General features: G+C 41.1%; 2 protein-coding genes across 4 annotated transcripts; both read left to right on the top strand.

Annotated features, from left to right (window-relative positions):
• The first annotated feature begins 450 nt into the window (after nt 1–450).
• Nucleotides 451–5,917, top strand: LOC116258741 (ubiquitin-conjugating enzyme E2 5A-like). 3 transcript variants are annotated; one of them, XM_031636098.2, is made up of 3 exons: nt 451–611; nt 1,795–2,016; nt 5,488–5,917. In XM_031636098.2, the coding sequence occupies exons 2-3, from the start codon at nt 1,801–1,803 to the stop codon at nt 5,716–5,718; spliced, it is 447 nt and encodes a 148-aa protein (XP_031491958.1). In that variant the 5' UTR covers nt 451–611; nt 1,795–1,800; the 3' UTR covers nt 5,719–5,917. The 3 variants fall into 3 exon arrangements, with proteins under 3 accessions (XP_031491958.1, XP_031491959.1, XP_031491960.1); XM_031636099.2 differs by having other exon boundaries at nt 486–633; XM_031636100.2 differs by lacking the exon at nt 451–611 and adding an exon at nt 800–946.
• A 6,117-nt stretch (nt 5,918–12,034) lies between these two features.
• On the top strand, nt 12,035–14,136 carry LOC116258368 (zinc finger protein ZAT4-like). Its single transcript, XM_031635494.2, has one exon. The coding sequence runs from the start codon at nt 12,368–12,370 to the stop codon at nt 13,733–13,735; it is 1,368 nt and encodes a 455-aa protein (XP_031491354.1). The 5' UTR covers nt 12,035–12,367; the 3' UTR covers nt 13,736–14,136.
• Nucleotides 14,137–14,315: the final 179 nt, after the last annotated feature.

Genomic DNA, 14,315 nt, shown 5'->3' with positions numbered 1-14,315 from the left:
CAGTTTTGTCTTGGTTCTCAATTCTCGTAAGAGTTAGCTGCGGCTGTTTAACTGAAATAGAAAAACATCACAGAAAAGGGGAGCACACACTTCATATGGTTATAAACTAGTGACAGAAAAAAGAAAAAGGACTACAGAAAAGTATTATTGCTTACTTAGTTATGGCACTCCAGGAAAAGATAGCCAGCTCAACAGATATTGCTGTACTTTTAAGCTAAAATTTTACTTTAAATAAATTTTGTTTACACAGTTAACATTTAACCAAAAAGAAGAACTGAATAGCACGCAGCAAGAGAAAACAAATTTCAAATATCACGATCCTAAAAAAAAGCCCTTGCTACCAAAGTCAGATGTCCTTACTGTTCATACCAAGTCTAACGACAATTGCAAGGAAAAATAAATACAAAAGTGTAATAAGAAAGACAAAAAGTAATTCTATAAAGAATAAGGGCATGTGGGGGAATTGGGCATCGATAAGACCCCTGTTCTTCCTTCGGCCCCCCGCCCCTTTCATTGGCGTCCTTGTCTGTGGAGTCTCTCTCAGGCCAAGAGGAGGGAGGGCCGTCTTCCCCAGTAAGCCCAAAGACCGTTCCCCAAGTTACGCCGGTGTGGTGTGTTCTCCTCTCTTCCTCTGTAATCTCTATCTCTATCTCTGAAATTCGGGTTTCTGCCTTTTTGAGCTGGTTTTTTATTTTTTTTTCCATCGGAAAGGGTTTTTAAGTTGATCCTTTTTTGTTTTTTGGTTGGTTGCAAAGTGGTTGCGTTAGTCTTCCGCATTAGGTGAGGTGACTTTTCCTTTCAAAAGCTAGTCGCTTTTTCTCTTTTTCTATATTCGTGTATTTGGACAAAAATATGGGATCTCTTCTCTGTTCTTCGTGGATGAGCTTTGGCTTTTCGATTTGGATCTGAAGATCGTTACGTCCGATTTCTGCGTTTTAGTCTAGAGGTATATGGCGTGAATTTTGGTTTTCAGTTCTTTCTTTTCGTGGGGAGATATGACAGGGTTTTAACGAGTTTAAAGAAATGGAATTTGTTTGCTTTTCCTTTTATTTTTAACCAGTTTGATTAGACTCCGTTTTTCTTTTCCTCTACGTTTTATGAAATTAAAATTTCACTTATGGGTAGCAGAACTTTTACTTTTGTTGGTGCTTATTTTCGGATTGTACTCATTAGTTTCTGGTGCGCAAATTCAAGGTGCTGTTTCAAGGCAGAGTTTTGAGGCCTTTTCGATTTATTGGTTATTTGATCGTTTCATTTATTTCGTAATTGCATGACGTTAAAGGATTCAATTCTTCCTTTTTGCTTGTTGTTAACATCTGAAAACTATAGTGTCCAACAGAAGTTTGTCTTTTCACTCTTTTGGACATTGGTGCTGGCAATTACCGAGACTTTCGGGATGGTTAAGTATCAGTTGATAGTTATGCCTACAAGTATTACATTTATTGTTATTAAAACAGGTCGTGGTTTCTGTAACTCAAAAGCTCCAATAAGTAGGTTTTGTTTGGGATTAGAATATGCTGATGAAAGTGTTTTTCCTAGCGAATCTGCTCGATTAGATGGTAATGAAGTTGGTTGGGGAGGATAATTTTTTCTTCTAGGCTTAGCTTTTGTTGCCACAGTGTGTAAGTGTTTCCTATTACGTAGTTCCTTCGAAATTAGATCAGTGGTAGGGTGTCGATATAGGAGCAAATGCATTGCTCCATGTTTACGATTCATGGCGAGAGTTGAGTTATTGATGATGATTACTGCTGATTATTACTAAGTCACTGCTGTTCGTGTTTATGATTTCCTCAGTAAGGCATGGCTAGCAAGAGAATTCAGAAGGAACTTCTGGATCTGCAGAGAGATCCCCCTGTATCTTGCAGTGCTGGACCTGTCGGGGAGGACCTTTTTCATTGGCAGGCCACAATCATGGGCCCCTCAGACAGTCCATACGCGGGTGGGGTTTTCTTTGTCATGATCCATTTCCCACCAGATTATCCTTTTAAGCCTCCCAAGGTCAACTTCCAAACAAAGGTAAAGAACTAGCTGCAATTATCTTATTGCTGCTTTGTTCTTTTTTGTTTGCTTGGAAAATGTTCTTTCGCTCACATATCCATTCGGTACTACTGTAGTTTTATGCTTCACAACATTCATGTATTCATGTACTTGTTTCCACAATCTGTGGATTTCATAGGCATGGACATAACCTGGTTTAATGGAAACCATGCTATGTGGGTCTGATAATTGGTAAAATTCCAATTATCTTTGATTTTAAAGTCCTAATCGCATCTCTTCTGCTCAAGTTGCTTTTTTCTCCTTTTTATGTTTCTATAAATTGGTACTTTCATTTTCTCACTTGCGGTAGGGCACTTCTTCTTGTGAGATAGTTTGTCTCATCTATCTTATCCCTTGACTTATGTTTACTTGTGGTTTTCATGAGTCTACTGATCTCTGCTTGTAGCATTGTATAGTATCTGAAGCATATATACCCAAATATCCAAACTGAAATTCATGAAATTGGATTTTTTTTTGGGGAAAATGTAACATTGTACTTATTGTGCTCCATTTACTAAGAATGACTACTATTTAACTAACAAACAATGAAACCCTCTAAATGCATTGTAATGCTTGTTAGACAAATAATCATGTACCTGATATCTGTATGATTACCTTTGCAGAAAAACGGGTAAAAATTATCATAAATTGTGTGTTTTATAAAATTGTTAGGTTGATAACACTAGCATATAGATATCTATTTCATCCCTCTCAAAAGCCAGACTTCTGCTTTGACAAGTTATAGAACACGTCCCTGCTTTTGTCCACAAATTTGTCACTTGAATGGTGGCAATTAGTTTTTTAATGTGCATTATAGATCAACTATCTTTGGTAAGGTGGATAAAGTTGGCTAACGCCAAATTATCTACCTAAGTACACTCTTTTAGGTTGCCATATTTGTTATGCATCTCTCACTGAGTACCTCCTTTTATGTGCTTTTCTTACTCTGTTTAGCCTGCAAACTCAGTAGTAAATAGTTTACATTATTGGCCATTTTTCTTGGCATTTCTTTCTCAGGAATACCATAATGGAATTTATAAAGTTTTCATTGTGGAAATGTATACTTTTAATTTGTCCTCCATCACTTAAGGTTCACTTGTTAATGGCAACCTTTGCAAAATGCTGTTTTCTAGTCATAGGTGGTGGTCCTGAAGTGCAGAAGATTATGTAGTTTGTCTTAGCAGTTAGTTTAATAAAATTTCTCGTAAGTTTTGATAAACTAGGAAGTTAGGATAAATCAAGTTTAAAATATTTTACGGTCTTGTTCATTGAAATAAGCTTGCCCATCTTGTTTGAAAGGCCCATCGAATTTGACATTTGTGATATCTATGCTGGTAGCTTGTAATGTAGATAATACTGTTTATAAGAATAACAAAGCCTTGAGCTGTTTGCTTTTCTAGAATAGTATGATTTCTGATCAGATTAGAATTTATCTTAGATAGGTAAAACCTTTCCTTGGGAAAACCATCTTGTTGACTTTTTAGGTTTGTTGGATGTGATAGTGTCATAAGGGGATGGTTGCCCTTGTGGATGGGAGTAAGTTATTGCGTCTAATGTAGAAGGCCCATTTTTTCTTGGGCTTCAGACTGGCTTCAACTAGATAATTGTTTATTATTACTATGTCTTACCTTCTTCCTCATTGTTGAAAACTTGAAGTTATACTTGACCTCCCATGTATCATATATCTTATACCCAAGGTATGATCAAAATTTCAAATGGTTGTCCTTCAACATGCACTTTTACCAGTATCTCTTGAAGTGACTTTGCTTGTTTCTGTCGTATTTGGTCTTGATTATGCCCTACCAGCCACTTTCATCCTTTAGGCTTTAACTTGTACCTTTTCATGATCCTTTCTTGTTGGAGTGCCCATGCCATTTCACAAAAATTAATGGACACATGGCCCTTTATTAGTGGCTTTTCTTGAAACTTGTGAATCAATATAACTAGTGACTTTATGTAGTTGGTGTTTGTAAGCCTTTCTTTTCTCATCTGATCAAGCTCAAGGACCTGCAAATTTTGCTTCTCATTGCTGTGTTTTAGGAGGCTACATTTTGTGACCATTCTCTATGTCATTATTTAACATTTTTTGCTAAATTAAACACTCTTACTTTCTCGTACCAACGACAAGATAAAACCTTGTTTGCACTTTCCATCCTTGTCGTTTGGCTTGTTTTTATTATGGAAATGTGTCCTTTTATCTATGTGCCTTTTCTGTTAGTCTGTTAGATTTGTCTTTATGAAGGCCTGCAAATTGCAATATATTTGGTTTGTTTTGCTTTGTCTGTGTCATATTTTGTGGGCTTTATTTGAGGCATATTATTTGCATATAAAAGGAAGTTGTTAAATGGTGCCCTTCAATGGAATGTGGAGCATGTATATAGTGTTTAAATTACTGCAGCCAGGGAACTTGGATTTTCTAAGAGGATTGTGGCACTTCTTTTTTGTATCTGGGCTCATGTCCAATCCAGCTATTTGTATTTGCACATTTCGACCCTTGTACGTTGGTGCAGTTTCTAGGTGTTCGCGTTTGAAGCTCTAATGTTTATTTGATTCTTTTGGATAGATTTGGATGATGAAAGCTGCATAAGTATGTAAATACATTGTACTGAAAAACATTGACATACAAATTTAAACAAGAGCTTGGTCATGTCTATAAGATAGCCTTTATGTTTTTTTTTACTGCAGAGAGTTGATCAGAACCTAGCAGTGATGACTCATCAAAGCTAGCTAGATACTGGCTCTTTTTGTAGCTTGGTTTTGTTATGATGTTCTGGATGGCTATATTAGGGCCTAAGGTTAAGGCATGTTTTTTTTTTTTTTTTGGCTTGGGATGTAAATGAGCAAGTGGGTTAATGTGGTTCAATTCTTCAGTTTCCCAGTTTTGTGATCAAATGCACCTTCTTAATTATTGACTAGGAGGGTATTTACATTGAGCACCAATCACAGCTAGCTGGATTGTGTCGGATTCTCTTGATGATAAAACACATGCTTATCCTTTTCAAAATAGCATATCGGCTTAAATTTGGTGGAAATGGCCAGACGTTAACCAGTATTCTCCTGATATATTCACTCCACAGAACTCTATCTCTCTCTCTCTTTCTTTCGCTCTCTGGCATTTGTCTGGTTTTCATGTTAGTTGCAGTCACATATATCATGGTCCAGTTCTAGCCTCAGACAAGACCCCAGTAGCTGCTAGACATTAGGTGTCTTCATCTACCTACCTGAGTTACTAGGGTCTTTCCTACTTGCAGCCTAGTATGTTGAATGATGACAAAGATGCAGAATGGGCTTGGGCTTTGTGGTCCAAGCAACTCTTTGCTTTCACTGGGTGGGTAAAAATTGAAGTCTCTTTAGTAGAACGGCATGCTACATTTTTCTTGTTGCGGACAAGATTTGGTTTCATTTTCAGCAAGTTAGTTTGGTTTCTGATTTTGTCGAGTCTGTAAGCAGGTTTACCACCCAAACATCAACTCGAACGGCAGTATCTGCCTGGATATTCTGAAGGAACAGTGGAGCCCTGCCTTGACCATTTCAAAGGTCCTGCTTTCCATTTGTTCTCTTCTCACGGATCCCAATCCTGATGATCCTCTTGTCCCTGAGATTGCTCACATCTACAAGAACCAGAGGACACGTTATGAAGAAACTGCAAGAGCGTGGACCCAGAAGTATGCCATGAACTGAGCAGAAAGCTCAGAAACACTTCTCCTTGGTCTGTAACTCGAGAGGTAGAGGGAAACAGTCAGGGACTGTAATGTTTACTCAAGACCGTTTGTGGGTTTCTATAACTGTGACCTGTCATTGAACCATGACATATTTGCATGTATTATATCATGAAGTATCGGGTTTAATCAATGGTTAGTCCTGATGGCTTTAGACCTCATTTTTTTTCTTTTTCTTGTTGGTATCTTGCGAATTTGTTTGTTCATTAAGGCTTTTGCTTATCCTAGTTCACTTGTATTACTGTCTTGGGCTGTCATATTCTGGGACAGAAGGATTCCTTGGAATGGTCTCTAGAGAATTTAAAATGGTGATTTTTGTCTGCCGCTATCTTTGGGTCATGGTGCTCATCTTAAAAAATGAAAGAGTTGCCACTGAGTGGAACCTATGAATCCCCTACGGTTTCTGACTTTCTGCCTGTGTCCCTGCTGACAGAAACGCATTTTGTTTTCTTTGTTGCAGTAGCTAGAATATGCATTGTGGACATGCATGATCAATTGCCATGTTGCTGTCTTCAAGCATGCAAATCCTGTTCCCCTTCTATTTAATCATACTTGCGACAAGTTGCCATTCACCAGTAAGGACCACCTTCTATACGACGGTTAAATTTTTTGAGCATGGAACACGTGGCCATTGAATGTTGTTGAGCCCCCATGGTTATTTTCTCTGCCAAGTTCGCTTTTGAGGAGCTTCTTGGAACCATCCTGGAAGGCCGTGTGGTTTTATGTACCATTCAGGTCAGGGGAGTTGTGCCGTGGACACAACGTCTCAACTTGCTATGAGCAAAGGAAGAAAAAGAAAAGCGGCGATGATGGACGCATTTGGGGAGTGGAATCTTTTGAACCAGTGGTGGAGTCGCCTCCATTTGGAACGTGGTGGAGCTGTGTCATGTGGAACAGGTCTTTTGCTTGTGTTCAAAGGTTTTTCAGGTTGTTGTTCTTAACCTGTCCAAGATTGTAAGGTGAGGATTCCCTTGATTGTAGGGATCTTTTCCACCTGTTACCAACTTGTGTAGAGCCTGAAAAGGCTTTCTTCGCCTGTGCTTCCAATTTTTTCATTATCAAATGTCAAAAGCTTTCACCCATCTTAAAGCGCTCGCAGAGAACTGATTATTTTATTGAGCTGCCGAAAACGCTTGAAGTAACTGAAATCTCTCTCTCTCTCTCTCTCTCTCTCTTTCTCTTTCTCTCTCTCTCTCTCTCTCTCTCTCTCTCTCTCTCGTTTTTAAAAATATTTTGGCATTTACTAGATCCCTTAAATGGCTGTATTTTATGCTTCCGAGTTATGGGCCAAGCAAGTTTGCTGTCCACACGTGGTACGTGCAAATATTAGATCACGCTCTCCACTATAGAGTTAGTGGAAGAAGCGCCGCTGGTGAAAAAACAAATAAAGGACAAGATCGTCAGAAGCGTGAACTTGTGCCGAAAGCAAAAATGTCTTTTCGCTTGTTTGAAAATCTCATCCGTCTTCATATTTATCTTGACGGATTGAAACGGCTGTAGTTTTGTTATTAAATCTTATCTTATTTTGTTATCGCCTATCATCTCAGCACCCACCCTGCCTCCGCCTGTTTTTAACTTGTAACAAAAGCCGTTTCTATTTTTCTTTTTCACCTTTTCCAAGTGTCCTCACATTCTTGAAACAAGCGTTTTCATCAACTCGATCTTGTCTTCTAATTTCTCCTGTACCTGATTAAAAAAAAAAAAAGAAAAAAAAAAGAGGAGTTCATTTCGTATGAAAAGAAAAATAAAGCAAAAGTATCACTCTATTTATCAGAGGAAGGAATCTATTTATTCATTGAGAACTACTGATTTGCTATAATTCAATGCATGAGTAAGCTGTACTCAGATGGAAAAGCTGATGGTGGTTCTGTTTATATGCGAGATGTACACATGACACGATTCCGTCTGTTTTTCTATCTTTATGCATGATACAAGTGAGCAGACAAGGACGTTACCCCCAAGCTTGAGCAATTGATGTTTGCATGTGAGTATTGCTTTTCTTGCATGTATCGGTTTCTCTGTTGCATGTTGAGCCTGATCCAGTAACTCTCTGTCTCTCTCTAAAAGTGGGTAAAGTCTCCATTGGTGCTCATGTTTTTACACATCGGTGCAAGCTTTCGTGTCTCCAGTAGTGCCCATTACTCCTCTGCTCATTTTCCATTTTCTTCCTTCTTAAGGAACTTTGAAGCTCAAGGAAGATGGAAGACTTTTGTTTCTATTCTGAAGGACGACCAGAACAGGGCATGAGAAAACAATTCAATGGTTCATGGACATTATTGGTCTATGTGAGCAACTCAGGGCTGTGAAAGGTTTTGGTTTATCTCATTATAGACACGAGTCTGGACCCATAGTTGGTGTGTCCTTAGATCTCAGAATTCATCAGATCCAGATCTTGTATGTCATTCCGTAATTGGGTTTTCAAGTCTGAAGATCCAGCAAAGAACTGACATGACTACTCGGGTCCGGAGCCAGTGGCACCCAAATTGAAACCCAAAACTTGATCTGTGAGATTCAATTAGGCTGAACTTGCAAGGCCTGGATCCGAACTGTTTATCACTTGAGGCAATACCATGCAGTGCCTCTCAACATTTCATGAGAATTGAAGCCTGCAAGCTCCTAAAGAATCCCAAAACTATTCATTCAGTTAAGGAGACATCTGCAATCTCATTTTTTTGAAGCAAAGTAAATATCTCTTCAGTAGTTCTTCGTAGTCCATCGGATTCGAGCAGATGGACGGTCCGTACAATCCTATCTCATTGCCATTTTAGGTTGGTCCTACAATGGGGCCGCACCCACTTTGGTTCTTTGGTGTTTGGCGTGGCACCCAAAAGAGGTGGTCTAAAGGCTAATTAAAGCATGGCTCTTGTCTTTAGGTTGCTGTTTGTAGGCTCTCTGCTCAGTTGTGGACAAGGTGATATCTCCTGTGCTTAGTTGTCCCATGGCACTCTGTCTAAACCATGATGTGAGAGGTCCTGAATTTGAGATGATCATGGTGATCGATCAGGTGAAGGTGCTCAATTGATTTGTTATCATGTAGTCGATAGTTTGGGTTGGATTTGAAGATCCAAATCACCATTGTAGGTTGCTTGATTGTTCTTGGACAGAGAGAGATGCCATTTTCTCATTAGCAGGCTCCTTCCTCTTCACAATGGTGCGGTTTTGCTTGATCCGAAAACACCGCCAAGATCGGACCCATCTGTGATCATAGACCAATTCTACCAAGGTTTGGATTTGACTTATCTGATACTAGAGAGAGAGAGAGAGAGAGAGAGAGAGAGGAGGATGACTTAATTATGGAAGGACATCAAAGGCCAGTTCCACATACCTCTATTAATTTAAGGGGGGAAGAATGTGAAGGGGATGGTTTCTCTTTTCTATTCTGTATTGTTCTTTTTTAATGTCTGTTAAGGGCTTTAAGAATAGCAATGGTCCCCTGACAAAGAAAAAGAAGCCCATGGGTAGGTGAGTGGTTTAGAACATAGTTACCAAGAAACTGGCTTCCCTGTTCTAAACTTGGGTTTTCCACTCCTCTTTGGCTGTTTGTTTCCCATTGTTTTCTTAAACATTTCACATCAGTAGGTCACCTGCTTTTGCTTCAGCTGCTCCATCCTGGATCCATTTTGCTGCTTCCCAGTAACCAATCAAGCTGTCAAAGTAAAATGAACTAATGAAGTGTTTGTTTGCATTGGATCTCAGATCCAAGATCATTGAGAATCTCCAGTATGATGATTTGAGGTTCTGATCTCAGATTTTTTTTTATTTTTTTTTTACAGAGGGGACACACGCATATATTATTTACTTTACATGCACGAGATTTCAGATCAGATCTGAGGTATCTAACACGCCCTAACTTCCAAAGCCAAAAACACAATAATTTTTTTGAGCTTGACATCACAAAATGACCAAGACTTAGCAAGTTGGCCTTAGTTGCTCCAAAAGGGGAACCCACTGATTACCTAGAGCTACCCAATAATAGATCTTACAAGGGGAACCTCAAACCAACAGACTGGTTTAAACAACACTGCTTTAACTTTGTAGAACCAAAGACCTGGGCAGCTTGTAAGAAGAAAACAAGAGAAGTTACAGCTTTTCTATAGTCTTGTTCTAGTAAAAATTTAGTTTAAATGCTTCTAATTGTTTGATCAAAACTGCAAAATGCACCAAGATTAATCAGTGAGACTAAAACCTTCATGTAATTAAACCTCATGGCTTAATGCAATTAAAGTGTATGTAACCCCCCCCCCCTTTTTTTTAATTAGCTTTCATGGAAGCTGAAATCTGAGACGTGACACTTGGGTTAACGGGATTTCGAGCACACTAATTAAGGAAGATATTAATTGTTGATAACGAAGAGTTACGTGAAGAAAGCAGAGCGTTGGTCTTTCTCTTCCAAGGGATCTTTTTCCTTTTTTATTTCTTTAAAACTAAAAAACTCTTTTGATCTCTGAACCATGGAAGAAGAAGGCTGGGCCCCGTGGGAGGAACGAGTGGGACCCACCTACGTTCCTCCCTAACGTGAAAAAGCTAGCATGTCCCGCGGGTCCCACGGGACGGTTGGAAAGCCGTTTCGCTTGCGGGGCCCAGCCCCGCTCATGATTTCCCGGTTGAGATTTTCACGGTGCACGCGGACGAGAGAGAAAGTGTGTGTGAGTAAAAGCGAGAGCCGGAAACTCAAGGACCACAGAATGATTTACCAAACTAATGATATCAGTTAAGAATTCAACCTCAGGTTATATATATATATATATATATTTGTGTGTGTGTGTTGAGAGAGAGAGAGAGATTGCTTGGACAAAGTGTGAACATCTGTACCATGCCAATCAACAGTTGATTACATCCAGGCAGCATCAAACGCAGCAACCATGTCATCGCCTCCACTTTCATTGTTATACTGGAGTTTACTACTTTTTGTTTTGGAAGATCGTGAGAACTTAGGCTCTAAGCCTCGAAAAAATCTCTTGCCTTTCACTTGACTAGGGGAGTAAAGACTTCGACTTAAAGAAAGTCATCGGTTTAATGCTGAGTGAACACAAACTTGTTGGGAGTTTAGAGAAAGGAAAGAGCTTTAGCTCGGAGGCTCGCAGGATTCACCTGCTCGTGTAGCAGAATTTGAGTTCTAGAACTACTGAGACACTGTATTCGATCGACTCCCCAAGCTCATCCGAGTGTGGATTCTAAGTGCAGGATGTGAGTTCTGGACGCCACAGAGTTGATGTAGAGATGGATGAACACCCGCACCCACTCATTAGTAGCTGTCCATTGACAAATGAGCAGTTGCTGCAACTTCGTCCGAGCAGAGCAAACTGTGCTGCCCTCTGCTACCATTTAAAATATTTTTGTTTGGTGGCCCACGCAGAGCACTACCCAAATGAGTACTACTTCCCTAGATTCTAAAACTCTCAAAAAAATTTCAACTCGCGCTCTCTCTGTTTCTCTCTCTAGGAATTTACTATTGCAGTGGGGATATGGCGTTGCATTAATCTGCAGTAAATTGGGAGAACAATAATCGTGGCTGGAATATCGCTGAATGATTGTTGTCAGCGAGCTGCCTCTGTTTCCTTTTCTCTTAGAGAGAGAGAAAAGAAGGCTAGCTCGGTCATTTCATCCAGAAAGTATTCCATTTCGATCTAATTGCAGGAAACACCATGACATGTAGCCTCCACTTCCTGCTGCTCATAAAAATTTAATGAAACTGCTCCCATCAAGAGTCCGAGGCAGTTCACGCCACCCTCCTCTGCTCTGGTAGCTGCCCACCATCAAAATTGATTGAAAGCTCTATTTATCAGAAAAAATAAAATAAATCGTGGAAAAATATTCGGAGGTCACGAGTTGCCTGGCCTCTGCAATAAAAAAGGGTAAAAATTTGTGGGCTCCTGTCAAATTCGTGGCCGAGTTCGGTCAATGGCTTTCCGGCTGCGGAAGGGGGTTTTACCGGTGGTTTTCCGGCGACCGAATTGGGCATCCGGGCTGGCATTTTATTGAATGAGGTGTAAATGGGATGGGCAGGTTTGAAAATGGATTATTATGAAAAACGGAAAGCTCATTTATTCCGTTCTAATTTTTTTCTCTTTCTTGGGTCGTTGAATCCAAAATTGAAAATTCGGGATTCACTCAGTGCATATCTCTACGGAATTGAAAATTTTATCACTAGAAAATCGGTTAACTTCCTAAAAAAATAATTTTTTTGGGAAGAGAGAGAAAGGGAGGGAGCATCCGAAAGGGAAATTTATTTATGTTATTAGGAGGTGGGTGGCGACGTGAGGTATCTTGCAGTGAGAGCAATCAACCTCAAGAGAGAGAGGGGGAAAGGGTGGAAAGAAAAGAAGGCCCAACAAAGAAAAAAATAAAATGGCGATTGGAGAAAGGAACAGAACGTGGTTCCGAAGAGAGAGAGAAGGCAAGAGATGCAGTTAGAGAGAGAAAGGGGTATAGAAGATTGAGACTTGAAGTAGGTCTAAAGTCTTCTTCTTCCTCTCCCTCTCGGTGTCCAACTTTTCTCCGCCTCCTGAGGTTCCCCAGTCAGTGGGGATCCAGGAAGATCACCTGTGGTTGTTGGTAGGAGGCCAAAGAGATCGCCGGAGGAGCTGAAACTCCACACTGAACCAGCTTGCATGGAAGCTCAAGGCTCTGTTACCGAGACGGAGAAGCCGATAGAGAGTGGAGTCAAGCTGAAGATCAAGATGAAGGTCAGAGACGCAGCAGAAGGCGAGGTCGTCTCTCCGACGGTCTCCGGTTACAACACAGGGGATGAGGATGCCTCGATCGAGCACGAATGCAAGCTATGCAAGATGTCCTTCAGCTCGGGGAAAGCTCTGGAAGTCCATGTGAGAGTTCATGGTGGCACCGCCGTGGAGCGTTGCTCTTCCAATCCATGCAGCAAAATCGGTTCCTCCCATGGCGTCCCTACTCCCCAGGAACAACAACAGATTCAGCAGGCCACTGATGTAAACGTGGCTACTGATGACGATTCAGGTGAAGTCCAAGCTGATTCGGAACTCAAGACGAAGCCGAATGCCGTCTGCGTGCTCTGCAAGAAGGAATTTCCGTCCTTGAAGTCACTGTTCGGTCATATGAGGTGCCATCCAGGTAGGGACTGGAGGGGAATTCAGCCGCCTGAGAGGTTCCAGAGCTCCCCTTCGTCTACCGTTTCCGACTCCGAGCCGAACCCTCTGGCGGTATCCTCGGGAAAAACCGAATCTCGAATTGGTTCATGGCGCAGGCGGCGCAAGAGAAACAGGACGGAGGCCGGCCTGCTGGCTGAGAACGATGGTACTCGTTCGGATGATCCGATCTTTGCTGCTGCCTACAACTTGATGGTTCTGAAGAACGCAAAGAATCCGGCCCCCATCGATTCGATGATATTGCGAAGAATCGCATCCGAACAGGAGGAAAATGGGCACGACTGCAGGGCTTCAAATAAGAAGAAGAGGAAGAAAAAGAAGAAGATCAGAGCTCTAATGGATAGCTCGGAGAAGCATCGATGCAGCATCTGCCACAAGGTGTTCTCCTCTCACCAAGCGCTGGGGGGGCATAGAGCCAGCCACACGAAGACTAAAGAAGAGCTCCTCGATGCAGAAACTGCAGATAAAGATGCATTTGAGCCAGCCGGGGAGCCCCCTTCGCCGGAATTCGATGCCAAGGAGCTGCCGGCGCATGAGTGCAAGATCTGTCACAAATTCTTTCCATCTGGGCGGGCGCTCGGGGGGCACAAGAGGTGCCACTGGAACGAAGACCGAGCTGCAGCTGCGTCGATTGTGTTGGAAGCTGCCGAGAGCTCGTCGATGGCGACTTTTAGCGCAGAACAAAAGAGGGCTCCGACGGAGCAGGGCTTTGACCTGAATGAGGTAGCACCACTGGAGGATGCAGACCTTGATGCCCTATACAGCATGGTAGATGTGGTTCCTGCTGCTGCTAAGCTACTCGGATTCGAGGCAGCAACCAGCAATGTTGCGTATTTGGTTGGTGATCTAGCTGCTTGAGAATTTTACTGTGTTTCTGGTGAACAATTCTACTGATATGAACATTGCCGTGTTGAATTGTTTCTTCCAACATCAGGGAAGGAACAATGTTAGTGTGCCTACGATACTTTGAGCTCAGACAGCAGAAGAGAGGAGGAGATTTTTTTGGTGTTTCTCTCACTGGTTTTTACATGTCTTTCTTTTTGTGATTTTTTATTCAGCAAAGCAGAACAGTTTGTTTCTCTGATCCTCAAGTTGGTGTAAACACCTTCCTTACTGTACAGCTGGTAGTTCTTACTTCCGTAGTATTAGTTGTAGTCCTTCTTGGTCAATGTTCAGAAATTGAATTTCTGGCCCTACCAACGTCACTTTTCTATGTTTTTTTCTTCATTTTGTGAGAAACAAGAACTTTTTTTCATTGATTTGGGCATGTATCTGTTCTCTTTTAATTTACTGTTCAGTGCTCTTCTGGTTCATTTCCTGCAACTAAAACCAAGAAAGATAAGAAAAGTTCACTCAAGAAAAAAAAAGGGAGAAAAAAAAAGAGCAAAGTGGGCTCATTTCTACATTCATTAGGCATCATCAAAAAAGCAGCACAGAT

This window comes from Nymphaea colorata, chromosome 8 (genome assembly GCF_008831285.2).
Source record: "Nymphaea colorata isolate Beijing-Zhang1983 chromosome 8, ASM883128v2, whole genome shotgun sequence".
Classification (NCBI taxonomy): domain Eukaryota; kingdom Viridiplantae; phylum Streptophyta; class Magnoliopsida; order Nymphaeales; family Nymphaeaceae; genus Nymphaea; species Nymphaea colorata.
Note: the sequence above shows the minus strand (reverse complement) of the source record. Positions and strands in the feature narration are given on the sequence as shown.

Excerpts from the sequence above, each read along its gene's own strand:
- LOC116258741 (XM_031636098.2), top strand. The coding sequence starts at position 1,801 with ATGGCTAGCAAGAGAATTCAGAAGGAACTTCTGGATCTGCAGAGAGAT. Across the intron at positions 2,017-5,487 it reads AGGTCAACTTCCAAACAAAG|GTTTACCACCCAAACATCAA; the intron begins GTAAAGAACTAG and ends GTCTGTAAGCAG.
- LOC116258368 (XM_031635494.2), top strand. The coding sequence starts at position 12,368 with ATGGAAGCTCAAGGCTCTGTTACCGAGACGGAGAAGCCGATAGAGAGT.